This window comes from Mirounga leonina, unplaced genomic scaffold (genome assembly GCF_011800145.1).
Source record: "Mirounga leonina isolate KUSES-001 unplaced genomic scaffold, KU_Mleo_1.0 Mir_176, whole genome shotgun sequence".
Taxonomy (NCBI): domain Eukaryota; kingdom Metazoa; phylum Chordata; class Mammalia; order Carnivora; family Phocidae; genus Mirounga; species Mirounga leonina.
In genome coordinates, this window is record NW_023270454.1 from 39291945 (window position 1) to 39319367 (window position 27423).

At 42.9% G+C, this 27423-nt stretch overlaps 1 protein-coding gene across 1 annotated transcript in view; it reads left to right on the top strand.

Moving 5' to 3' along the window:
• ZNF827 (zinc finger protein 827) overlaps nucleotides 1-27423 on the top strand; it is a 167463-nt gene that overhangs the window by 12900 nt on the left and 127140 nt on the right. Inside the window, exons 2-3 of the mRNA XM_035022959.1 lie at nucleotides 16898-17953; nucleotides 26969-27141. Of these exons, the coding sequence (XP_034878850.1) occupies nucleotides 16898-17953; nucleotides 26969-27141 (1229 nt within the window). The remainder of the gene's footprint in view (nucleotides 1-16897; nucleotides 17954-26968; nucleotides 27142-27423) is intronic.

A 27423-nucleotide genomic window follows, 5' to 3' on the forward strand; every position in this document is an offset into this window, starting at 1 on the left:
CTTTGGTTTTCCTTGGCAAGGAGAGCTCTAATGCAGTGACTCCCTTTGAAGGTCGTAAAGTAAGAGCTATTTACAAAAAATAACACGGCTAACATTTATACACAGATAATGAAGCGTAATGGTAAAAGGGACTGCCCAATCTAACACAATTCAACACTGTCGAACTTCTAAGGTGCTCTTCTCCTGCTACCTCTTCCCGTTATCCTAAATTTTCTGTTTATCATTCCCCTCGCTTTACCCTATTTAGTTTTGCTTGTCTTTGGGATTTGCAAAAATGGTAGCACACGGCATGCCTTCTGCACCTTGGGTTTTCACTCAGCCAATATCTGGGCGAGATACAGCCACACTGACGTTTGTAGCTGTGGTCTCCCTGGCCCTGCTGTCGGGTGGTACACTGACAAAACACACCACGATGGACGTACAGTTCGTTTCTCCTTCTTGCTATGATGAACAGTGCTGCTGTGCACGTGCATGTGCAAATCACTTTGTCTTGAAGGACTGTCAAGTTCATAGTGTAGGGGATATGGGTTTTCTAAAATTTTAGTTCTTGCTTGCAAACTTGAATTTTATCATTGGCTACAAGTACGGTCAGTCTTTTCTTAAAGTATCAGTATTACTTTGCTCGTTTCCAAGAAATAGTGTGCCGAATACCCAAATTTGAATGACCATAGTTCACTGGTTATTCTTTCATTGAAAGTGACGTTCCCTGAAAAGAGTGGCTAGTTCAGCTCCCAACTGAATCAGAGATTGACTTTTCCTTGAGATAGCCATCACACTTCAGTAATGGTAGAAGTGCTTTGTGGACACATTTCATTACATATCATATTAAAAAGATATTTACTCAGGGTCAGTCTTTAATAAAATTAGTAATTTTTACCGCTGCTTCATCAAAGTCATTCTTAAGTGAAATGGACAGGGTTGCTTTCTTTGGGGGGTATGTGCGAATGAAAACAGTTTTGATCTTGAGGACACTTAAAAGGGTCTCAGAGACCACTAGGGGTCCGCAGACCACATTTCGAGAATCAGTATCCAAGCTGTCTACATAGGAATGGAAACGCAAGTCTTGGTGTTTGTCTCTCTTCAGCTTTCCTTGATAATGTTGTAATGCCACACTTCGTGAATATTGGCACTGAACAACCCAAAAGGCAGAGAGCCCTGAAGACAGGGAACCCTTTGCTCACAAGTGTTCTCAGCTTCTATGCGATTTCTTTGAAGTCTCTTGTTCTGTCTGCAAATGGGAATGAAAATATGTATCTTGCTGTATAAAAATCTGTTTTGAAATAAAAGTAATGTTTTAAATAAACTTAGCAGTTAATATTTTTCTTCCTCACACAGACATCTATATAACATCATTGGTCTGTGGAGACGCTTGAGGTTTCCCCTGTGACTTGCTGGCATCCCCGCTAGGGAAGGAGCACACCACTGGGGGCCACGGCTAGCATGCCTTACCGTGGAGGGTGCATAGCTGCGCACGACAGACGGCCACGGGTTTTGGGAGTATTTCTGGGCTTCTTGTGTTCTCTCCCTGGGCTGCTGCCCTCACCAACCATTAACGCCCTTACCCAGGACAGAAAGCTGAGTGCCTAGGTGCCACGTTCTGCCTTTCCTCCCGCATCAGACCAAGTCTGTTGACTCCGCTGTCGATGTATTTCTGGAATTCATCATGCCCACTCCCTGCCACTGCTGTAGTTTATACTCCTAGTTTCTCCTGTGAGGATTCATATTTTTTTTCTTCTTTTTGCCTTAGTGTCCTGTCCCCTTCCCTCTACCCTGGCCTCTGTGGAGCCCCGTGTTCACACTGTTACCATAGTGGGCTTTTGGAAACACTCACATGTATATTTAATATCTTTTACACATCTCCTCAAAGGACAAAGTTTGTTCTTCTTAGCAAAGTATAGAAGGTGCTTCATCATCTGAGCCTCCCTTTTTTGGCCCTGCTATATACCCTTTGTTTCATTCATACCAAATTATCTATTTTACAGACCACTATGTTTGTATTTCCTTATTTTGGAATTCTTTTTCTCCATTTCTGGGATGTCTTCAACCCATCAGATTCTACTTATCCATTAACACTCAGTTTGGGGGGAATCCTTTCCTGCTTCCCCTCCTCCCCGACTGTTGTCCCACCTACTGGGCAGAATTAGGCATCCCCTCCTCTGGCTCCCATTGGTCTCTCATAATACCTGCCATGCCACACTGTAATTCCTTATTCCTCTATGTCCTTATTGACCATGAGCTTTCTAAGGACGTGGACTCTTCCTTATTCATTTTTGTACGTCCTTGCATGTAACAGTACCCGGTATATAGTAGGTGGTCAAATATTGTTGAATAAACGGATGAATGAATGAAATTAAGAATGGGTCACGGGATCAAAGAAATAGGCGGTGTTCCATAAACATTGTTGAATGAATGAATAAGTTGAATGAATGAAGTTCAGAGTGCGTCCCAGAGTCAAAGGGTTTTAGAGGTAGAAGGGACCTTGGAGAACATCTCCTGTTGTCATCCTCTCTCAGAAATGAGAACAGGATTTGCCTAAACTGTACAACTGGGCCGAGTGGGAGGTGATGAACAGTGCCACAGACATTCACATGGATGTGGCCTAGGGATGCCTCGGGAAAGTCATGTGCTTCCGGAGGAGACTTGCCAAAGGGAGCAGAGGCCATGGCCTACACCACAGGGAGATACCACAGTCGAAGTGCAGAGAGAACTTTTGTGGTTGGAAGTCTGTGGCACATTCCAGACGGTAGAGTCTCCCCTCAGCTATTGGCTGGTGCTCTCTCTCTGTCCTCAAACTGTGCCAAGACTGTAAGATTTTCCTGATGACTGGGCATATTCTACATCTGGATTCCATGGTCATAACAACCAGAAGTTTCCTGTCCTCTTTGGTTGAGGTGATTATGATATAGAGCTGGGTAGCAGTATCAACAATTTTGAGGTAAGCCCTACCATTTAAAATCTAATGTTCTCTCATCTGAGATTTCTAGGTGCCTGGGAAGGAGGGCAAGGGTCCATTGTTATTCACTAAGTGCTAACTCTGTGCCAGGTGCTTTACTTACCTAATTCTGATTTACCTTCGCAATAACCCTGTGAAATAATAGGGAGAGATTATTTCTCTCTATTCTGTAATATTCTATAAATGAGAAAATAGGTCGTGGATGGATGTCGGGCGGGTCTGTTAGGAAGAGGAGTGGGAGTGTCTGGGGTCTAAGCTTGTGCCTCTTCTGTTTTGTCATGTAGCTTCAGCTTCTAGAAATGGTGTTTTGCTCTGCCAAACCTATCGTGGCCTTATTTTATTAATTTGGTGAATTCTTGAAGTTGCACTTATTTTATGTACTTAAGAGGAGGAGAATCTGTAGTTTGCTAGTTTAATGTTGTCTGTGCTTTGCAGTTCACAAATGCTTTGCCATCTCTGCAGGACCACGAGGTACAGGAGTGGGAATACGTGTTATTACTCTGCTTTACAGATGAGGGATGGAGTGATGGGAGGCAGAACGTTCCACATCGATCTGGTTCATCTCCGTATTCCTAACACCCGTTCTATGGGTTAGCATTTAGTAGGCTTTCCTGTTTTTGTTAATTAAACATGAGAGGAGTTATATAGCTGGTAAGTTCCAAATTCAGACGGGAATCCAGGTCTCTGAGTCTGAACTCCGAGCTCTTTCCACTGCTAAACCATTCTGCTTTTCCTGGAGCCCTGATCTGTGGGACTCTGGAACACTCTGGTAGGGCTATCTGGTGGATTTCCACAAATCTAAAAAAGTACAGTTGGACCCTTAGAAGAGCTCTCTTGTTCTTGTTTCTTTGCCTTTAAATACCTCAACATAGGATTTAAAATAATTTCCTATCTACCTGACACTTCCTAATAAAATGACTTGAAAAGGATTGATTATCCAATAATGGATTCATAGAGAATTAACAGCAGGAGAATTCCTGAGATCATTTAATACAGTATTTTTCAAAACTTAAAAAAAAAATAGTGGAACCCTTGTCTTTGAGGGGAGCTCCAGTATATAGATAAGAGCAAAACCAGGTTGTGCTGCTTAAATGTGTGCTAAGGTGGGAGTTAGGGGTGGATCCATGGTACCATGCTCTTCCTGGAGTTCTCGAGTTCGTTGACAGTATGGTTTATAAGTCACTGATCTGTTCTTACCCCTCATATTATAGTGAAGAAACTGAGACACAGAGGTGCTCAGTGACTCACAGAGGTGGTTGGATTAAGATGATGATGAAGCTTGTCGCCATGTATCAGAGTGTCCAATATTGTTTTAAGCACCGTTCTGCTTTTATTATAAAGAAAAAGTAAAGTACCTATTCTTTCGAGTGGGGGTCAAACTCTGACCTGTTTTTGTGCGGCCCCTTGAGCTAAGAATTGTTCTTACATTTTTAAAACAATCATTAAGACAAAAAATAAGCAACAACAAAAAACAAAGAATATGGGACAGAGACTGTATGTGCCCTATGAAGCCTAAAATATTTGCTGTCTGTCCATTCTCAGAAAAAGATTGCCGACCTTGCTTTATTGTATTCACTACTGCTGAGAGTAACATGGAAATACCAAAGGAATTCGGCTTTCTCTAAGTAATTTCAAAATATGTAGATTTGGGGTGCCTGGGTGGCTCAGTCCTTAAGCGTCTGTCTTCAGCTCAGGTCATGATCCCAGGGTCCTGGGATCGAGCCCCGCATCGGGCTCCCTGCTCGGCAGGAAGCCTGCTTCTCCCTCTCCCACTCCCCCTGCTTGTGTTCCTGCTCTCGCTGTTTCTCTCTATCAAATAAATAAAAATAAAATCTTTAAAAAAAAAAAAGTAGATTTAAAAACAAAGCCTGATTAGTTGAGTGTATTTAACTAAAAGCTTTTCAAACTTGTATTCCTCAAATGAGCTTCTTTAAATTGCCCAACACATTTTCATCCTTTTTTTCAAATACCAGGTTTTGGTGGAAAATAGGTTAGTTAACTAAGTTCTTCAAATATGCAGGAAACATTGCAGCCTGAGGGCTGCCTACAGGTGTATGAAAAGGAAGTGATGTGCACATTTAAATACAAAATTAATGCATTTTATGGACCCCCCCCCAAAAGGTTCAGAACAAGAGGAACAAGAGTATGAGTGGTGTGAATTCCTCCTGGTCACTTTGGGGCCATACTTATGCATGCCAGAGGGATTTTTATTGTCTTGAGCCTCTACCTTGGAGTTGGGCCTCTGTTTTGTTTGTTTGTTTTTTTCTTTTGTTGTTGTTCTTTTTTAAATTATTTTTTTCATTTTTTAAATTTAAATTCAATTAGCCAGCATATAATACATCATTAGTTTTGGATATAATGTTCAGTGAGCCTCCGTTTGAAGCAGGGATCAGTAGAGCACATTTCCTAACCTCATCCTTACTATTTGATGCATTTCCGGAAGCATCTGAGCTTTGTTGGGAACAGGAATAGATGTTGGACTATGGCTCATGGGGATAGACAGCTAGAAAGCAGTGCCAGGTCTTTCAAGTGAAAGATCTAGGGAAGGTTTCTCGGTGAAACCCCAAGTGGACATGCCTGTGGAAAGCTCCCACCCCCGGGAGTCTTCAGAGGGAATTAAGTGGGTGAAGCCGTAGGACTCCCAGCTGTTGAGGTGAGGGTCATCTAGCTACAGGGGACCCTTGGAATTGCCCCGGTTTGTTGGTTGGTTGTGATATTTGTTGTTTTCATTGTCTTTGGCATCATTCACTTCTTGTGTGTGTGCCAGGAGGTGGGCAGGGAAAATAAAAGGAGGCAACGGATAAGAATACATTTGACCACTTCATAGCAGCCGTGGCACAAAGCCTGGTCAGAGGAAAGGTTAAAATTGTTGGCCTAAATCAGTGTTTAAAGTTAATTGAGTTAGGGTGGTCCTTGTCATCAGTGTCATGGATTCGTGTGGTTAATAAAAAAAAAAAAAAAGTTCTCTCCCAGTTCATTACCCCAATATCCTTTGGTGAAAATGTGGTGGGGACGGGGGGTTGGGGGCTGCTTTCTCTACAGCTTTTGTTTTATATGTACTTAAGCACTAAATAAAAAGCAATTCCATGTCCTCTCCTTTGGTAAATCTCTCATCCCCAAAGGCCCATTTTCTTCCAGTATAGACATATATTTTTAGTCAATAAAGGACTTACTGTGTGAAATTTTCCTTTGGCAGGTAGAATGATTATGAGCATAATCTGTTTCATTACAAGGTACGTGATGTCAATGCTTGGCAAATGTGCCCGGGGAAGAAATGTATCATTTTATGTATAAGCTAAAATTTCAATAAGTAGCCATTTATCTCTCTATAGAGTGCTGTTCATAGACGACAGAGTGCATTATTATGTTATTAGGGCTTTTTTTGTAGTTAAGTTCTTTTTTGATCTATTAAGAATTTCCTGGTGATTTCAGTAGTTTGGTAAATACATTGTTCATCTTATAACATCTTATATAACATAACAGTATTGGTAATGTTGGGATGAAAACATTTATACAAGAGGAAATAAAAGTCAAGGAAGCAGATAACTGACCAATTTATCAGCCTTAACAGACAATTTTTCTGATAACGCCATGGTAGCCATGGTAAATTTACTTCTGATTGCTTGAGGGGACAGATTCTATAAGCTTTTTGTAACATGGAGGTGCATGCAAGGGTGAAGGAGCAAAGGAATCAATCCGTGGACTAACCAGTAGTGTTTTGGTGTCCAGGTTGGCCTTTTGGCCAGTGGATTCGTGCTGTATTTTGAACTATCCCTTTCTTACTAATTTGCCACAATATACGTGGTGATGAGTGTATTTTTTTGTCTGGAGATTTTGAAGTGCTCTAGTAACAGAAGCCTTCTCTTACCTAATGTCTTTCTCAAAATCTTTCCTTTGAACAAAATTTGGTTAACATGTAGAGGTAGGTAAAAATAACTTAACAGTCTGCTCACAGTCCTTGCAGCCTCAGAGGACTTCACGCTGAGCAGCAGGGTGGTCAGTTTTGCGCATTAATAACCAGCTTGGACAAAAACTACAGCACTAACCAAGGCTACAGCTTAGAATCCTGAGGTGAGCAAATCCAGGAAAAAAAAAAAAATGTTTCAGGCCTTCATTCAGGCTTACCTATATTAGTTTTCAGGGGCTGCCGTAACGAAGTATCACGAACTGGGTGGCTACAGAAATTTATTGTCTCACTGTTCTAGAAGCCAGAGGTCCCAGGTCAAGGTGCCGGCAGAGACACAAGGAAGACACCGGAAGGATCTGTTCCAGGCCTTTCTCTTCCTTGGCTGTGACAGTGTCACTCCAGTCTTCCCTGCGTGCATGTCTGTCTCTGTGTCCACATTTCCCTTTTTTATAAGGAAACCAGTCATAGGGGATTAGGGTCCACTCTAATGACCTCATCTTAACTTGATCATCTGCAAAGGCCATTTTTCCAAATAAGGTCACAGTCACAGGTCCTTGGGGTTGGACTTCACCATTTTTTCCCAGGGGCACAGTTCAAGGCATGACACTAGAGTTTCATCCTTAGTTTGCACACATTGTTAATAAGCCGGGTGATTGTTATTACAGCTATGACAGACAATAAGGCACACATTTAGAAGGAAGGGACTCATCTCTGAGGGTGTATATATTTTGAAATCCCATCAAAATAAAACTTAAAATGTTGATTATTTGAAGGTACTGTGGTACTTTTTGGTCACCTGAAAAATTACTTTTTTGTCAAGCTACTCGTACTCTTAGATTTCCTGAAGATTTGGGTTTCAACCTTGCTTTGTCGCTCATTAAGTGTGTATGTTGGCTAAGCCATTAACCTGTGGATTCTTGGTTTCCTGGTCTATAAAATGAAGAGACTACGGTCTACCACATAAAATCATTGTGAGGATAACATTTGCTGATGAATATTAAAGCATCTTTAATAAAGCACCCTGTATATTTTTAGTGCTTTATGCATGATTGTTCCTTCATTCAGCAGATGTTTGTGGGGAGGCTCCTGTGTTCCGTGGCTGGTTCTAGAATTCACTTGTTCACTTCATGATGATTAAACCATGATTTAGTAGTAAAAGTCCTGGCCTTTGGAGTGAGACATCTGAGCTCAAGTCCTGTTTATGTTAGTAAATCAACCATGGGACCATGGGCTAATCACTGGCTCTTTCTAGGCCTCTGCCTAGAGACTAGCCATATGGACTAAAATAAATCTCCAAGGCTTTTCCATCTCTGATTCAGACACAAAATTCAAATTTAGCAAATAGAGTTACAGTTCTGAGTCTCTTACAGATCCATGGTGCAGTCCAGGGAAGTTACCCTCTGTGATTAGCTTTTCTTTCTGAAGTGGGGGCAATAGGACCAGTACTCTCTGTTTTCTGATAGTAATAATAGTAACAAGGATAGCCACCCTTTACTGAGCTCTTGACACTGTGCTAGATACTTTTCATAGATCCTTGCTTCCCCACATAGGGTACATGTTTCTCCAGAGCAGGTGGGAATCCGGAGAAACGTGGTGCATCCCTGCAGAGAAGAAATTTTCCTCAGTGGTTTGTAAGATACACCCCTGTAGTATTTAGTAAGAACAAGCACGGCTATAGCATAGAGTAGAATGCGGGATTCACTTGAAATGTTAAGCCAAGAGTCAAAAGAAATTGGGGGCTTCCTGGAGGGGGCTTCAGCTTGGGTCCCTCGTTCCCCTGGGCTCTCTTCTTGGCCACTAGGGAGACTGGTGGAAAAGTTTGCAAAACACGCTCTTTTCCCTCTTTCATGTTTGACTCACATGAGAAAAATAGGATTATCATTTGTAATTTTGAAAATCGTTCTCATTTCCAGTACTGACAAGTGCTGCCTTTCTGATTGTTAAGTGCATTCTTCTTTCTCATTCATACATTTGGCAAATAATAACTGAGCACCTGCTCTGTGTTCCATACCATTCTAAGTGCTGGGCATACAGCAGCGAACAAAACTGTCTCTTGTGGAGCTTTTATTCTAATAAACAGTGATGTTGGAGGGGAGACTCGAGGAAGTAAAGGAGTCAGCCCTGTGGCTATTCGGGGGAAATTTTGCTATTTATTTATTATTTAATAGCAAGGCAGAGCAGTAGGAGATGAGGTCAGAGGCATACAGATTATGTAGGACCCTGAGGGCAAGATAAGGGTTTTAGATGTTATTCTGAGAACCATGAGAAGCCATTTTGGAGGCTTTGAGGATGAGGGTCATGGAGTGTGATAGAGATTTCTAAAAGCTTACTGCGGCTGCTGGCTGAGCAGAGTGGGGCAAGAATAGGAAGTAAGGAGGCCAACTGGAAGGCTACTGCCATAGTCCAAGGGAGGAATGGCAGTGCTGTGTATCAGGGTGGGAATGGTAGACATGGTGAGAAGTGGCAAGATTTGAGATGTATATGGAAGGCAGAACCAACAGAATCTGCAAACGAATTTGATGAAGGGTATAAGAGAAAGGGAAGAGTCAAGGCTGGCTTCGGGGGCTTTTTGCTCGAAGCAAGCATAGGGATGGAGGAGTTGCCATTTGTGTTGAGATGGGCAGTTTTTGTTTTTTGTTTTTTAAAGATCTTATTTATTTATTTGTCAGAGAGAGAGAGAGCAAGCACAAGCAGGGGGAACAGCAGGCAGAGGGAGAAGCAGGCTCCCTCTGAGCAAGGAGCCCGATACGGGACTCGATCCCAGGACCCCGGGATCATGAACTGAGCCGAAAGCAGATGCTTAACTGACTGAGCCACCCAGATGTCCCAAGAGATGGGCAGTTTGATGGAGGAGGTTGGGTAGCTCTTCGGTCACTGGAAGATCTGGCAACTTTATGTAAGGATACTGAAACCGGCTCAGATACCATTGGCAACTCCCTTTGAAGATAAGGAGTGATGTGTTCATTTGTGTTACCTTTGTTTTTACTCGTGGACATTTACAACAATACTTGGAAAATATTGTTGTGTGCAAAATGTGCGCCTTGACCCAGAGGGCCTCTCGGTGCTATCTCAGTCTGCGGACTCTTATCCTCTCCAGACTTCCTCCCATTTCCCCCGTGCCCTCACGGCACCTTTTCCCCAGCTGGACTGGTGACAGGAGTCTGGTTGTCTTTTCCACCCTGGCAGTTTTAAATAACTAGCTGTTCTTAAATTTTTCTCCTGGCCCTGCTGACAGGTTGGGTACCCTGGGCGTTGCGATATTTCGCTAACTGTGAAAGGCTGGGGGGCCGATTGCCCACCCGTGTGTTTCACTCACACTGTGGCCTTGGAGCCTCGAATCCTCGAGAGGTCTCTTAGTGTGGGGGATGTGCTGAGGCTTTCAGGCTTCAAAGGGACAATTTAAAAATTGGCAGGTAGGACCAGCCTAAATGAGGATATGTTTTATGCTTAAAATCATCAAATTGGTTTGGAACAGCCTGATGTGCAGCATGCCAAACCTTTATTAAACAATACAAAGGTCATCTTTTTTGTCTTCCTGGTGCCTCCTCCCTCTTCTTTCTTCTGTGACTCACATTAAGCCAATCGTAGAACCCACCCTCTGGCTTCAGTGTTAAGTCCAGAGAGAGCGGAACCTGGCCTCCAGCAGGCTCATCCAAGGGAAAAGACCTTTCTCTAGGTAGTATGTGGTTGAGAGTAAAAACCCAGAACCTGTACAGCCAGGTTTTGGGCCTCCAGGGGAAGTTGGCCTGAGAGGAGGAGGTTAAGCTCTGAGAAGAGATGAGAAGCAACAAGAGAGAGAGCCCTGATGGTGCGTTGACGTCCTCTCAGATGCTAGCTTCATTGTGCCCCTCTCTGGCTTTGGTATAGGGGCTGAGAGCCTTACCTGGTGCTTCATGCAGTCCTAGTAGTCACTACAACCACAGGGGACCTAATACCCTACTCTGGGCAGAGCATCGAGCAAGCAATGACCAACTCATGGTCCCACCTCAGACATTCATAATCTAATGGTCTGATTTCAAAACGAGTGGGTATGGTAAGAAAATTGGGAAAATCTGCCCTTTAACAAATCAATAGATGGTCTAGTTTTTAAATGTGAAGAATTAAGAATGTAAAAACCGTTTCATGAGGTTAGTTTCACTAACGTATGTCGCGTGAATATTAGCTTACTCCATGACAGGGCTATTTCCTGTTTGATAGATTCGGAAGAGCAAGCCCTCCAATACGTGAATTTCCAGTGTCACCTGTTAAAATCATCTTCATCCCTTCGAGGTCCATTTCCAAAGCCATCTGCACGATTGGAATTGATTTATGCACACACAGCTCTTTCTCGGTCGCTTTGTGACGGCACCAGCCATTGTACTTCAGATGCTTGGGCAACCCTCGCTCCCTGATGATTACAAGCCGTTGGGCAAGAGACTGCTACGTCCTGAGGCTCCCTGTCGCAGAGAACAGCTCCCTGAACCATAGTAAATACTCAGGAAATGTTTGTCAGATTAAGTCAATTATTAGCATTGGTTTTGCTCATAGCTTCTATACAGAGCTCCTCAAACCACTTTTTTACACACCCCTTTTGTATAAAATTGCATGGAAGAGTTGGTGGTTGTACGATTTGAAGTAGGTACAAGTGGTTAATACCGATAGTGATGCGTGACCGTAAAATTAAATATAGATACTTAGCTATCGATGTGTGCTAGCTGGAAAGGAAAGGCACTTGGAAGATTTTTAGGTGAAAATGAGCCAGACGGTTAGTTGGTAGGTACCAATGAACACACCTGTTGTCACAAGAAGGTGTTGACTGCCAGAGGACGGACCATGAGTCAACAGCATCCCAGGCGAGTCCTGAGAATTTAAACCTTGTTCTCTTCAAACCCTGCTGGTGAGATTTACGGTGGACCCACTGGTGGAATGGGTTGTGGGTAGATTTAGAAACGGGGCTTTTAGATTTCCATCTCCACTTACTTGAACCTCAGCCAAAAGGCATGAAAATTAATAGGTGTCTCTTTCTTGCGTTTTTTTTTTTTTCTCCCTCTTTTCGCTCCCTGTCTTTCTGATCGAGGATCTTCTGAGTTGAGTATTTGTCCAATTAAATGCATCTGATTAAAACTGCCAAACCGAAGAGGAAGTGAGTTGGGAAAAAACAACAACACCACCACCAACAACAAAAACGCAGCGGGAGTTGTGGATATCGAGTTAACTGATTTTCTGCCTGAGAACTGAATTATAAATAAATGTGTTAGGTAGTGGAATTTTGTCTTGTTTTCCCCAAAGGAGAAATATTCACCACATGGAAACAAAATTTATTCAGCATATTTTCATTCTGTAATTGTACCATTTCTATTCTTAATTCTTTGAGTTGATGATTTAAAGTGAAAACCACCCAAACAGACTGTTGTGTGTAGAATTGACAGGAAGGAGTGTGAACCTGGCTGGCAGAGACATAGGTTGTTGTAAAGTTAGCAATGGAAATAGCTTCCTATTCTGGAGGTTAAAAATAATGTATTTAGAAGGAAGTTATTTACATTGGCCGTTGAGAGGCTTCCCCCGGAGCCCGAGTTGGGAAAGCTGTGAGCCGCACGGCCCGTGTGCGCAGGAAGCGCGTCCGGGCCGGCGGCGGCGTGTGGGGCTGCCCAGGGGCTTCCCGAATGGCGAAAGAGAGTCCAAAGCCAAGCCCAGCTTGTTCTGAAAGTTTGTGGTGGCCAACAAAGTAATCCCCTCGATTGCAGGAATGCTTTGTTGTGAGCTTCTCCAATGGGACCATCTTTCCTCCGAATGTAGTGCGGAAGGTGCTGGGGGTCCCTGCCCACCCCGCTGACGCGGAGCTCCCCGTAACTGCACCAGTGCAGCCCTCCAGGACGTCTCCTGCTTGGAATCGAATGCGAAGTACGGAGCCGCCCAGCCCAGCAGGGCGAAGAGAATTCGTACTTGTGGGAGAGAAAAGCCTTGTGGCTGCTGTCGGGGGAGCGTTACTTGTTTGAGCCTCTTAGGACTATGCTGCAACCTCTGCAGGTCTCCACCTCCCTTGCATTCATTTCTCTGAACGCTTTCCCCCACTTTCCGCTTGACCTCAGGTGGTGCCAGAATAATTTCAGAAGTGGCTCTCCTCGGGTTTCTGGTCTGGCTCCTCCTAGGCCATGCATTAACATTATTTGGTGATTTATTACTTGAAGAGCCTCAGTTGTAGTAGCAGCGTCTTCAGGAAAGCAATTAATAGAGTGTTAGGAGTTTAAAAATATTCTTTACGGACCCGAGTTTTCTTGCGTTTCAGAACAGAGTGTTATCTCGGCCGTGCCTGCAAAGAACGGAGGATTGGATGGTTGAGAAATATCCAGGTATTTTAGAGGACGTCAACTGGCCTGTTTAAGAAATGCTTCCATTGGCGTGTTTGGGGTTGCTGTTTGGCAGGGTTGGGAAAGTTGCTCTACATGCAGATTATCAGCTGTTTGTATCATTCAAGAATGCTCGGATCTCCTTATCGCGGCTTGATAGGATTAGAGGCTGAATGGACGACTTTAGTGTTTTGACGCACTCAACACCACCTCTGCACGTTCGGAGGGGGAATATTCTTGCTCACTGAGGCTGTCCAGGGGGTAGGAAATTATGCTTTGCGTTTGGGGCTTTGCCAGTAGATGTGCTGAATTCTGGAGGCATTTGAATCCGTTTTTGACCACTGCAACAAAGAAGCTGCAGGGAGGGAATGGAGAGATTAGAGTTCGGGAATAATGGATACTTACCTCTTGGTGGTGTATCTCAAGATGAGGAGTGAATACTGTCCTTATCTATGAGAATTCTCCTGCTCCTTTCTGTTTCCAGACAGTGGAAGGATGGATGACTACTGGGGGTGGGAGGGCCGCTGCTCCAAGTTCACTAGAAGTTGCCATTCGGAGGGCATCTGGCAGATGGGGCAGTGGGGCTGTGCAGAGAAGCACTGGCCGGGTGTTGGGAGATTTGGGTTCTTGGTTCAGACATTAGCAGTAGGTAGCTGTGTGTCGTTGATCCCAGCAGGTAGCCCCTCACAGTGTTTAGCAGTCTCAGTAAAATGACAAGCCTGGCCAAGTGGTTATGATTTTTTTTGTGGTTCTGAAAACCCTGGTTTTTTGTACCTTGCTCTCTGCCACTTATCACATTGGTTCTAGACCAGTCTTGACTATCTAGAGCTTCTCTCGTATGACAAAAATATAACCTGAAAGTATTTACTTTCGAATCCTTTATTTTCCTATGTTCATTTAGTGAGTGCCAATAAAGATCAGAGAAAGAGACTCTTTGGGGAGCTAGTCACCTGCTCTTACTGTAGTGATTTTTAAATCTTTTACTCTTCTTACTATTTATAGGACAGTTCCCATGTGATTTTTCTGAAGGATGAGATATTTAAACTGAAATCAAGAAAGGTGGTTTGCCAAAGGAACTTAAAATTAGCCCTGTTGTTGAAATTGATGTTGACTGCTTGGTGTTTGGTAAAAAGCATCTCTTCGAGAAGCCATTGGGGAGATGAGTAGTTCAGGGTCCTACCGGTTTCAGCAAAGATGAAAAATGTTGAAATCGAGTGGGAAGAAGGAAATGTGGCAAATCACAAGGAACCAGACTGTTTTTAACAGAGCGAATTCAATTTTAACTGCCTTTTTTCAGCAAATTCCATTTGATATTTTACATTTTCTTGATAATTTAATAAAGAATCTCAGGAAGGAGTTGCAGAACTTTAGCTTAGTGAAAGATAATTTGTCATTTGTGACATTTCTTCTCTAAATAGCATGGGAAGATCAATGTATTAGCGTGTAGCTCAGGCATTACTAGTTCTAGCTATTTCTATTCAGAAAAGAAACAGCATGTTATGTAGCAAAACTTGGCACAATGGGGAGTTTAGGCTCAGTCCCTAAACATTCAATGAACTCTCCTGGGGTCCAGGCATTTTGCTAGGCGCAGTGGGGGACATGTGGATGATAAAACTCCATCCCTGCCTCCAAGGAACACCACCACTTACCTTTTAGAAGATACACTGATAGTAGACAGGTAATTGAGAGTGATATGTAATCAATAGAAACAAAACACGGGAATGTAGGTTCTGCATTCAGAAGATGCACAGAATCTGGCCGATTCTCGCTGCCGGCAGTCACCTTGAGCTGAACTTCATACTGTCATCCTTCACCTGGGTTCCAGCCTCATAGCTGGTCTCCCTGCTCCCACCCTTGTGTCTGCAGCCTCTTTTCCACACAGCAGCCAGAAGAGTCCTTTGAAACTGTAAGCCACATCATATCAAAGCCCTCCGTAGTTCCCAATTTCACCAGATGCAAAAGACCTTTCAGCAGTTTACAGCCTTGTGCCGGTCTGCATAGCCTCGCTCCCTCACCACACACTCCCAGCCACCCTCTCTCTCCCCCCTCCCTCCCTCTCTCACGTTATTTCTCTGACTTCCTCTCCTCCTGCTCTGCCTGCTCTGACCCTTACTCGTTCCACTCAGCCCACACTGGCCTCCTTGCTGCATCACAAACACACCAGGCATGTCCCCACATCAGGGACTTTACAGAGACTCCCTCTGCCTGGAACGTTCTCCCAGAGGTAGCTGCCTGAACAACTGCTCACTTCTTCCATCTTTGCTCAGATGTCACCGCCTCTGTGAAGCCCCATTCTGACCACCCTATTTAAGATTGAAACTCACCTCCTACTGTTACCCCTCAAACCTCCTTGTCCTGCTGTGTATTTTTTTCCGTAGCACTTATCACCCTCTGGCTTACTCTATGACTTAACTAGTTTTTAAGTTTTGTGTGGCATCTATCTTCCTCCACTGGGATGTAAGCTTCAAGAAGGCTGGATCTTTGTTTTGTTCAGTGCGGTTCAATCTAGAATGATCTAGAACAATGCCTGGCATGCTGCAGGTACTTCACAATTATTTGTTGAGTAAGTGAATGAATGAATGAGAAGGAGAGATTAATTTTGAGAGTTCCAGGGAGAATCACAAGGAAGAAACTTTTTAGGTAGGAAGTTGAAGGATAAATAGACTGTCAGGTTTTCTGGGGGAAAGAAAGACATTCCTGATAGAAGGACTATCTTGAGCAAAGGTAGAAAAATGACAGAGCTCATGGGTGCTCTTGGATGGCAGGGAGTCCCAACTGAGCGGTGCTTGGGGGGCAGTTAGACTGGTAGTGGTGGATAGATAAATTAATGGATGGGAAAATCATTAAAGGGGACTCTCAATAGAGTGAGGGAACAAATCCCTAATCATTGCCTGTGTCAGGATGGCAGCATGTTGGTAATTGGAATCCACGACTCTCAAAGAAGTAGCGTGTATATCATGGGAGACGTCGTCACTTTAAGGAATCAGTTACGTGAATTGTGTTTGCTAATGAGGTCTGACTTTTGTATAGAACTTGACTGTCTGCAAATCACAGTCACATGCTTCTTATGATTTAAGCTTCCTAACAACTGGGTGAAGTTGTAATATATAACAGCAGGTATTACTTACATTTTGGGATGAACTTTTCAAAAAAATCAGTTGCATCTTCTATCAAACCAGCTAAGCGACTTGCCTGAGGTCATGGAATCAGAAAGTGGGGAGGCATCTTCCCACTGTCTTGTGCCTCACAATTTCCCACCCTGCCAGGCTTCCTCTCTAATTGTGATGCGACACTAAAGATATCATGCTGGTTTGTTGTTTTTTTTTAACAAGGGAGCAAAGCTTATTTCCGTTTCCCCCACCACTGAGAGTAACAGTCTCTTCATGCAGTTACTTTTTTACAGATGCATTTTTCTCCCCCCTCCCCCCCCCCCCGCCCATTTCAGCTTGTCTGGAATTACTATAGAAAGATGAATATGTTTCATAGGTGGGTGTGTTTTTACCTTTGCTGGTTTAGTATTTTACCTTCTTTCAGGCTAATGCCAAGACTGTCTGACTCAGCACCTGACATTGTAGTAAGGTTGTTGCTGTCTTTCTTGTGGTTGTTGTGGGGGGAGGGGAAGAGGAAGCCTGTTCAACAACTCCATGTGAATGTCTTCCGACTTGCTCAGTGCTCACTGGGGAGTAAACCTGATCTTCTTACTTCCCCCAGATGTTAGTAGGCTGGAAGAGGCTGAGGGAGAGCTCAGTGAAGGAGAGCACTGGTATGGAAACTCTTCAGAGACTCCGTCAGAAGCATCCTATGGAGAAGTCCAGGAGAACTATAAGTTGTCTCTGGAGGACCGGATCCAGGAGCAGTCCACTTCCCCTGACACCTCCTTGGGAAGTGCGACCCCCAGCAGTCACACCTTGGAGCTGGTGGGACTTGACGGGGAGGTCCCGCGAGACTCGCTGCAGTGTCAAGACCACCTCTCCCCTGGCGTGTCTTCTCTGTGTGAAGATGACCCCCCAGGCTCCACGAAGCCCTTGAGCAGCAACCTGAGGCGGCTGCTGGAGGCCGGCTCCCTCAAACTCGATGCCACAGCCACGGCCAATGGCAGGGTGGAGTCCCCGGTAAACGTGGGCTCGAATCTCTCCTTTTCCCCACCGTCCCACCATGCCCAGCAGCTCAGTGTTCTTGCCAGGAAGTTGGCTGAGAAGCAGGAACAGAATGACCAGTACGCTCCAAGTAACCGTTTTCTATGGAATCAAGGTAAGTGGTTGTCCAACTCAACCACCACCTGTGGCCTGTCCCCGGATTCAGCCATCCTCAAACTGAAAGCTGCAGCCAATGCTGTTCTGCAGGACAAATCTCTCACCAGGACTGAGGAGACCATACGATTTGAGTCCTTTTCCTCCCCTTTTAGCTCGCAGTCTGCCAGTTCCACCTTGGCAGCCTTATCCAAGAAAGTCAGCGAGAGAAGCTTGACTCCTGGTCAGGAGCACCCACCTCCGGCCTGCTCTTTCCTTTCCCTGGCTTCCATGACCTCCTCGGCCGCCCTCCTGAAAGAGGTAGCAGCAAGGGCTGCTGGGAGCCTTCTGGCTGAGAAATCGTCACTGGTGCCTGAGGACCCTCTACCACCACCGCCTTCGGAGAAGAAGCAAGAAAAGGTCACCCCGCCGCCTCCGCCGCCGCCGCCCCCGCCACCTCCCCCTCCACCGCCACAGTCCTTGGAATTACTGTTACTCCCAGTTCCTAAGGGAAGAGTTTCTAAACCCTCCAATTCAGGTATGGAATCTTTTATTTCAGTCATCGTGTACGTTTTTGGGTTTTGTTTTGTTTTTTTTTTTCTTTTTTACTGTAAATTGCCATGTCTTCTTCACTGCTTTATTCCGTCGGGCTCCCCGTCGGATCTGAGGCAGGAATAAAAAAGCAGGAGCACAAGAAAATACTTTAAGTAAGCAGTGTAGTGGGCTTTCATGTATGTATTACACAAAGACTTCACAAATAGCTTCATTTTTGAAAGGTAATGAATAATCTTAAGAGACGTACAGTACTCCTCCCTTTCATATAAATGATCTTTTTTTTTTTCTTACCAAGTGCAGGCTAGGTCCATACAAGACATATTTAATGGGAGAAGATCAAAGCATCTCTGTCATGGAGTGCATGGCATCACTGAATATAGGGGGAGAAAAAACCCCGCTGCTTTTGAAACAGTGGACAAGGGAGAGCCCACCCTCCTGCTGCCTCCCATCACAAATGGACTTTTGTATACAGTAACTACTCTGCCCTAATTTATCACACTATACACTTTTATGTTAGCATTTTTGTTATTTTTGTGTGTGTGTGGAATTTCAGCCTTTCCCACTTATCCTGTTCTTCTGTGATTTCTTGTCATATAAGAACTCTAAAGAATATTGTCATTCAGACATAATCAAAGCATTTCCTGCAAATGCTTTTTTAAAAAAAATTCAAATCCAATCAGATTCTAAAGGAATGTGCATGTGGAAAATTTGAATCATAAGTTTTTCTTGTGAGGGCAGTCTTTCCAAAGGAGAAGTCACTTGTCTTATGGAGCCTTGACATTCACAAGTCACTCATCTGAGGGAGAAATTTAGTCACTTGGCGTTCTCACGGTGGAAGCATCACTTCTTGTACTGGTTTGTTTTTAAATTGTGTGTATGATAAATTCATAGCACTGGGATGGATGTATGGAGCTTCAGATGTCTCCTGAGGATATCCTGTCAGATTGAAACAGGAAGTAGGCTATGTGTGTCCTCATCAGTATAAACACTGCCGTTGTGTGTGTCTGGCCAACTTCTGATTATTTGCAGCCAACTGATGAAGAGTGCTTAGAATGGCAAATAATTGAACGATCGCAGCGAGCATCAATTTGCTGCACTTATGACAAATTTCCATTTAAATTGCTGAGTGGGCTATATGGGCTAATTCTAATTATTTTAAAACTTGTATAAACAGCAGAATAGAACTAGGAAAATGGATATCTGGAACTTTTATGACTCTGCACGATCCAGACCATTCACTCCAGAGTTTCTGAAGTGTCCATAAAAATCCTGAAATGTTTATCAATTCTGAGTTTCATGACTCCTCAGTTCTTACCTGCCATCTGGTGAAATAAAGAGAGAAATGGCTAAAATTAGGAAACCAGGAGGAGAGCAAAGGGAGCTGGGTAATTTTGCAATGGAATAAATCACTCCTCATTTAGAGAAATTTCATTTAGGGGTAGCAGCAGAAAGAGAGGTATGGCTGTATATAACATGTAATTTTATAAATATTCTCCGTATCTGGTTATTGAATGAATGTATTTATGGTGTTTACACTATAAATTCATCCAGACATTAGTTATTTGGAAAAGCTTATACAAAATTAATAATCAATGTTAGTTGGCTGAAGACCCGGAAAGAGGTAACTGATAAAACTGTGGCTCCTGAAGGCAAATCATAGCAGCTTGATCATTGTGAAGTGTCTTGGGTATAACGAGCAATATCGGTGAAGTATAATTTTTTTTTTCACTCAAGTGCTTAGATGCATGTAAAGATGTTAAAGAGGTCATGAACTTCCGGTGCACAGGAGACTTTCTGCCTGTTTTGTTGTAGGATATATATCCCCAAAGGAAAAGGTATCTTCCCTTTATGGTTTAAATGCACTTAATTCATGCCAACATCTCAACGAGCTTCTCAGCAGAATTTTACATGGAAACCTATCAACAGTCGTTTTTTTCTTTTCTTTTTACTGAATTTCTTCTACTGCCGAAACCCTTACTATTTTAATCGACGAGTGTTCAAAATGATCAGATTGAAAGAGGGGAGAAAGGAACTTTCTGGATTGCGTCTCTGCAACCCCCTGCTGGCTGACTGGTACCCATGGCCCCTGTTCTCCATGTGCCTCTGGGCACCATCCCAGAGTTGGTGAAGCATCTCCACTGACAAGTCACTCATTTTGTAAAGCTCACACATGTGGGAAGAGCGCTGTGAGCACAAACACGAGGGCTCTTGACATGGTCCCCCAAAAGATGTTCCATGTGTCCATGTGGACGCATCCTAAATTCCAGTTCTGTGTCTGACCACGTGGGTTGGCAATAGGGGGAAGGGTGGCTCTGTGTACTTCTCAGTTAAAGCGAATGTTAACTTCACAGCATGCTAGCTAGACAATGGGTTAAGGAGAAGTTGATGGACTATTTCCATTCTGTTATTTATCTTCATATCGTGGAGAGATGATTTGGTGGCTGTTACCGATTTTTGAACCTGAGGAGTGGAAGGAAAGATGGGTCTTCTCCATCTGCCCCCCCCCCCCTTTGTACACACTATACTGTTGGTTTCAGGGCAACCTGGGGCTCGATTCAGATGTAATTTGGCTTTACCGGGCAAGTATTATGAGAATGTGGTGAGAGCTGTCACCCATGTTTCTAAACATCTCTCTCTTTACTGTTTTTTTTCCTTTGCCTTAGAAAGAAATCTTCGTTGAATTCGAAATAGATAGGTAGGCTGGCTTCTTGCAGCAGACAAAGGGTGTCTGTTGCCTAATCATTTAAATAAACAAATAATAATTTGCAAAAAAGATCCTTAAAAATAACAACACACCATCCTGGTTTCAAGCAGGGCTTACATTTTAAAGCTGTTTCCCAAAATGTTGCAAAAAAGGGCACAGAAAGTGGATTCTGGAGTTACAAAGAGGTATGTGCTCGAAAAGCCAATCCTGTATTGAGTAATTTAGACACCAGCATTTCTTTGACCTTCTTTAGGTCAAGGGAAGTCCAAACCATGGGGGAAAAAAAAAGTGTCTTTTAGGTCTGACCTTATTCCTCCTTTTTGAACAGGATTCAGTTGTTGCCAGGTCATGGTGTATTTAATTCCTTTAAAGAGTCCACCACTTGGTAGCCTTTCCCCCCTGCAAGAGAGACGTGACACTTGAGGAGGAGGTTTCTTTCATGTGACCCTGCGCCCCAGCACATGCCACACTGTTCCTCTGAAAGGGGATGCGAGAGAGAGAAGATTATGTCCGTTTGCTATAAAGATAAATGTCACACATTGACTCAATTCTCTTTGAAGCTACTGTTTGTTGCCTCTCAGAATAAAATAAATGGTTTTTATTTTAAAGACAAAGTTTCTTGTAAACGGCCACCAAGATTCCCAGGATGCCAGGCTCCTAGTTAAAAGAAATAACAAGGAAAGTTTCAAGAGAGAGGGTCTCTGAAACATCTTATTTTACTGAATAAAATTTAGATATGCTTAGAAGCAAGCTGATGTCATACAACTGAAGGCTAAGAATATTTCCTGGGTCAATAGAGAGAGAAGTTTTCTGGGTACTGTTTTCCTTCATATTTACGTGATGCTATTAAAATTTATTGCAAAGCCATAGAAAGTCCAGAAAGTGAGGTAACCTCCTCTTCTACTCCCATTAGGTCCATGGTTACTAGAGCCATAATCTGGGAGTGATCACAAGACAGAACTTGTTTAGAAAATTCACTTTTTAATCAAGATTCAGAACTATCTGTCACCGACCTCAGTTTTATTTCCCCAGCGATTTAAACTTCGACTGCCTCTAGTCTAGATATACAGCTATCTAAAACTTCTTAGTTTTATTGAATACTTAGCAATCGTTAAAATATGCATTAATAACATCAAAGTCAATAACAACAGATAAATCCAGTGATATCCATTGCTAACATAGTTTTTTACACCCTGAAATAGCATTTGAGAGACATGCCCATGAAATTCTATTAAAAGATATTAATTCCCTGTATATTGTTAGGAAGGAGTACACAGATGTGCACTGGTGGGTTGATAGGCCTGGAGTGGAGTTGGTGATGAGGGTTATGCATACCCAGGGTCACCTGGCATCTTGAATTCCTTTGATGTGTATGGTAAGGTGTATATGCAGATACTACCTGCAGAGGACTTGCAGATTAGCTCGATTTTCTGCAAATTGCTACATAGGATCTAACAAGAGAAAGTTTAATTTCAAGGCCTACAAAACAGTTACATTGGTTTTAAAAATTCCTACCTTGAGTTCAAGCAAGTAAGGTAATGAAAGCCTCCATGACTTTTTCCCCCCAGTGATATGTGTTGTTATTGCTTTATGGATTTATATATAACAGCAGGGTAGAAGACCAAACCAGAAGTGAAGATATTGGCTCTAATCCCAACTCTGCCACTAACTAGCAGAGGGATTTTAAGCCTATACCTTAGTTCAGCTTCCTCATCTATAAACTGAGCTAGTTGGGAATGATCTCCAAGATTCCTTCCTGTGTTAAGATTCCTTGCTTTTCCTTTCTTATTCTTGAACTCTGTTTGTCAATTCAAAACAAACATAATTTTTTTTCTTCCATTTTTTGAATTAGCTATCTTGCTTCTTAAAATTCACCCTCAAACCTCCCACAAGATTCTCTCTGCCTTGGGTAGATCTTGTCCATTGTAAATAGTCTAAACATTTTCCATTGTACCTTACTAATGGTGTAGTCATACTGCATGCATTTTAAATATCAGCTGTTCCAAATTCATTTTGGAAATAGGTGAGATGTAAGTACATGAACATCTCTCCACACCCATTCGAGACATGTATCAGCGTGCTATGTGAAAAGAATGCACTCTTGGGCTGACACTGCATCCACTGGGACTTGCTGGCAGCTTCCTGTACCCTTTTCTTCCATTTCCAGCACTCATTTCACTTTTTGATACTCTCTTGACCAAGCCCTTTCCAATTACTCTCATTACAGTCCAACACACATTTATTGAATTGCACATCATACCCAGGACTGTCTGGGTGCTGGAGACACACAGGTAAAGACCTCTAGCCTTGCCCCAGCCAGTTGCCCCTCCCGCCCCTTCCTCCCCTTCTGTCTTTTCCACTTCTCTCTTTTCCCTGCTGAGCTGAATTTGACCATCAGAGTTCTGCCTAGAGGCTGAGCTGGACCCTACCTGCGTAGCACAGTGGACTCCTGCTCCTTTATTTTCTCCAGGCTCCTGTGACAAACCACCATTCGGGGCCAGGCCCTGAGCTCCGTATTTATGTGATGTCAGTTGTTTAAATTTACATCTGCTCTCCTGTGAGAGCTTTGGAAGGTACGACTAGAGCCTATCATCACTACTATTATTGCAACAGCTACTACCAGTAGCTTTCATTTGCTGTGTGACAGGCGTTTTACACACATTTATTATCTCTCTTATTCCAGTAATACTGTTGTCTGTGAGGAGAATGTGTATTCTCCAAAGAAGCAAAGTAGCAACTATCCATGCCACTGGGTCTGTTAGCATTTGGTGGGATTTAGTTTTGTTTGTGGTGATATTAACCAGATAGTGATCTATTTGGGGGAAATTGTTTATCAGACAGTTGTAAACTAGGTGAAATAATGAACATTTCAATCCTATTGCCTTAAGAATGTGTGGTTCAGTCTGAGGAAGTGGTCGTATTTCCTTAGGCTCTAAATTTCAGTGAAATTTACAGCTGTCAGTTCCTTGAAAATAGTTTGGCATACAAACTAGAATACATCCTTACTTCCTCCCTTAGACAGGGAGGACATCCTACTAAAATATCAAAAAATGTTTAATAAATAAAAATGCACATGTACCAGGAGAGATTAATGGCCAACTTTGAAAATCGATCATTGTATTATGGTTATTTTTAGCATTTGGCTTGTGTCTTCTTCCTTTCCTGCCGTGATCAGTTAAAATTTTCAAACAGTTATAATAGTGTAGTGCTTCGACACATATCTTGCTGTTAGTTTCTCTTCGTTATGAGTATTCTAATTCTTTTTCCAGTCAATGCAAGGACACCCTAATTTGTATATGATTCGTGTGTCTTTTGGTATTAATTAAAACAAAGGAAGCATAGCTCCTTATATGAAATGCTAATATGCAGGATTTAATGTAGTGTGCTCTGTAATACACACTGGGGGGGAGTTGTCAGAAAAAATAAGGAAGATATTGGTCATAGTAAGCAAAGTGGGGTGTCCGGGGGGTGCTGGCCATGTTCCTTTTGTCAGTTAATGCCTTTTTATTGCCTTCCTGTGATGTGCCATGAAACCTCAGATTAGTGGAGGACATCTCTGTTTTTCTGTCCTCTCCCAGACAATTCTGTAAAATTAGGCAGTTTCCAGGTTGAAAATGGGGATTAGGGGCAGCCTGTTTCTGTATGTCTTTCTTACTATTTTGATGTTCTTACAACCCCAAAGAGACATCATTATCATTTTCCCCCCTCTGGTTTATGACAATAATCTCACCTAGAGGCCTGGTTCAGCCTTTTCTCTCAGATCTATTGTTCAATGTGTAGTCTTTGTGATCAAGATACCAGAGTGGAAGAAACGACAATGAAGGATAGAAAATGAGAAGCCAAATTAGAGATAGGACTCCAGGTCAGCAAAAGCAATCAACAAAAAACAGCAGGAAAGCTGAAGGCAGGTTAATAAAAAAAAAAAAAAAAAATGTTTATAGGCCTCTACAAAGTGTGCTTGTCCTAGAGCGAAAGAACCCTCCATCCCACCCCATCCCCCAATCAGAAAAGGAAATGCTTGGGACGGAAACATCACAAGTAGAATTTCCAGACTTGAAGGTATATTTTTAGCAGATTCTTTTTTAGGTTGCTTGGTTAGGGTAACCAATATTGCTTATTATACCTGTCATAGTAAAATAGAATTTTTGGAATGCCCTAAGTGTATTCCACAACCCTTCTGGTTTCATCCATGATAAGTGGTCCTTTGCATATAGAGACTCAGTTGACTCGATGAATAAATAATAAGATGATTTTAAAGTTTACACATGAGAATATATCCTTTTAAAATTATAAAAGTAATGTGCGCATTAAAAAATCCAGTGAGTATAGAAGAATATAAAATAAAAACAAAAGTTTCCCTCTCCGACCCCTTCCTTTTAATCCACAGTTCTTCAAAGGTAACTGCTTAATGGTTTCTTGGGTAAGCTTCCGGACCATTTTCATACAAATAAAAGGATATCATTTCTTGTTTCATTTACTCATCCCGTTCTTTCTACTCTGTCTTTTTTTGCTCAAGCATTTAAAGCAAATCCCAGACCTCTATCCATTTGCCTGTAAGTATTACCATGTATATTATCTCCAAAAGAGAAGAACTTTAAAAAAAAAAAAAAATCACAGTAACTATTTATCACATCGAACAGGATCAATGATGGTTTCATGATTTTATGGAACACCTGGGTTACAATCAGTATTCCTTCAGTTATCTCGGAAGTGTGTTTTCATAATTGCTTTGTTCGAGTCAGGATCAAAATCAGCTTCACACCTTGTATTTGCTTGACCATAAGCAGGTCCCTTTCCCTAGTGCCATTTCCTTGAAGAGACTGTCATCTGTCCTGTAGAATTTCCCACATTCTGGATTTGGCTGATTCTGTCCCCTGGGCATGTGGGTTTACTCTGTTGTTGCTATTTTAACCACCTGTATTTCTGGTAAACTTCTAGTTATATAGAGGCTTGATTAAATTTTTTGTATTCCTAGGAATGCAGGAATACAAAAAATTTCATAGGTGGCTTATCAGAAGGCCCATGATGTCTGTCCCCTTTTCAGTGATGTTAAACTTAATGAGTGGTGTTAGGTGTTGTCAGCTTGATCCATCCTTTATAAAGTTTTCTATCAGCCTTTCACCTCACTGTATTAGCAACAATCGATTCTCATTTTTTTAGAAAACAAAAATAGAATCTGCCTAAATATAAGTCCCTATCTTGCTTTATCCACTAACTCTAATATCTTGGGTATGTTTCTATGTCAGCATCTATAGATCTAGTTCATTTTTGAAAATGGCTTCATATATTTTATGAGTGTATTACGACTTATTTAATCGGTTTGGAAATATTTCGGATCCCTCATGATGAAGAAAGGAAGGTCTGAGTCTTCAACTCTACTTGTTTTGATTTACTATATCCCCCAATTGCAGAAGCTCGTGCGGCGCTGAGCAATAGAAATCGATGAACCAGAGGGTAGCAACACAGTGTCACAGTGGAGACCCTTTCCTGCGGGAATGGAGGAGGAGAGAGTTATCTTAGCTTTCCTTGGAGGAAGTAGTTGGTTTGTTTGCTTTCCTGAAAAACTGAAGCATTTGTGACTGCCTTGTTGTAGCTCTTCCCCAAGCGGGTGGGTGGTGGGGCCCGGGGCAGAGGAAGGCAATGGATCTTGTTAGTGACAACCAGAGGGACAGAAATAAGTGGGTGAAAAACCCTGACCTTAAGACCCCTTGATGGCCAAATTGGCACTGGCGTTTGCTCAAGACATAACTAAACAAGTCAACAGAGGGATCCTAAAATTTGTCTCCGTTGGAGTTTGGTTTGTGAGGTTTATGATGGCTGTTTGGTTTTCAGTGTGGTGCAGTGCATCATTCCCTGTCCCATTTGATTTGTCTTTATTTCTTGCTGTTTTCTAAGTTTAGGAATTCAAACATGGCCTCAAGTCTGGTGGTTTCCTTCAGGAAACAAAGCCCCTGAAGTCAAGCTTTTCTGGGCTGAACTAGGCCAGGCCAGGCAAAGCCCTTTTGCAGACGCCTTCCTAGGTGTGGGATGGCCTTTGAAAGTAAGACCGTCCCACGGCAGCGTGGTCAGATTTTGAAGGATGGAACCCACATGGAAGTAATGAGATGAACATGGGTTTCTACTTGGAGAAAAGCAGTGATAAAACTTCCTGGTGGATTAAAGTCTTGGAATTGCCCAGGGAAAACACCAAATCATTTTTAGTGCTCTCTACTTGGCAATGCATGTGGAATCAGTGCTGGATGCAGTGTACCTTTTTGTCTTCCTCAATTTTTCTTTCTTTCTCCCTCTTCCAAGCTTCAGAAGAGGAAAGCGGAAAGCCTTTCCAGTGTCCGATATGTGGTTTGGTTATCAAAAGGAAGAGTTACTGGAAGCGGCACATGGTGATTCACACAGGTTTAAAAAGTCATCAGTGTCCTCTCTGTCCATTCCGCTGTGCTCGCAAGGACAATCTCAAATCCCACATGAAGGTAAGCCACCTGCAGACGGGCCTCCCAGAGAGGCAGGCGCGGCTGGAGCTCTTGCACACGGTCCCGTGCAGGAGGCTTCGAGGCAGGAGAGGGGCCATCGGTGGATCCTACAGAATGTAGTGCTCATTGTCTCGAGGTCGGGTGCAGCACCCAATGAAGCAGTGGCGAAGGGTCTCCTTTGTAATGCTACTCCCGTCCTTTTTAAAGGCAAAGAGAAGCTTCGGTATCCAAACAGTAGACGTAATGTAGGGCCCGTCCCTACTGGGGAGCAGCAACCTACCT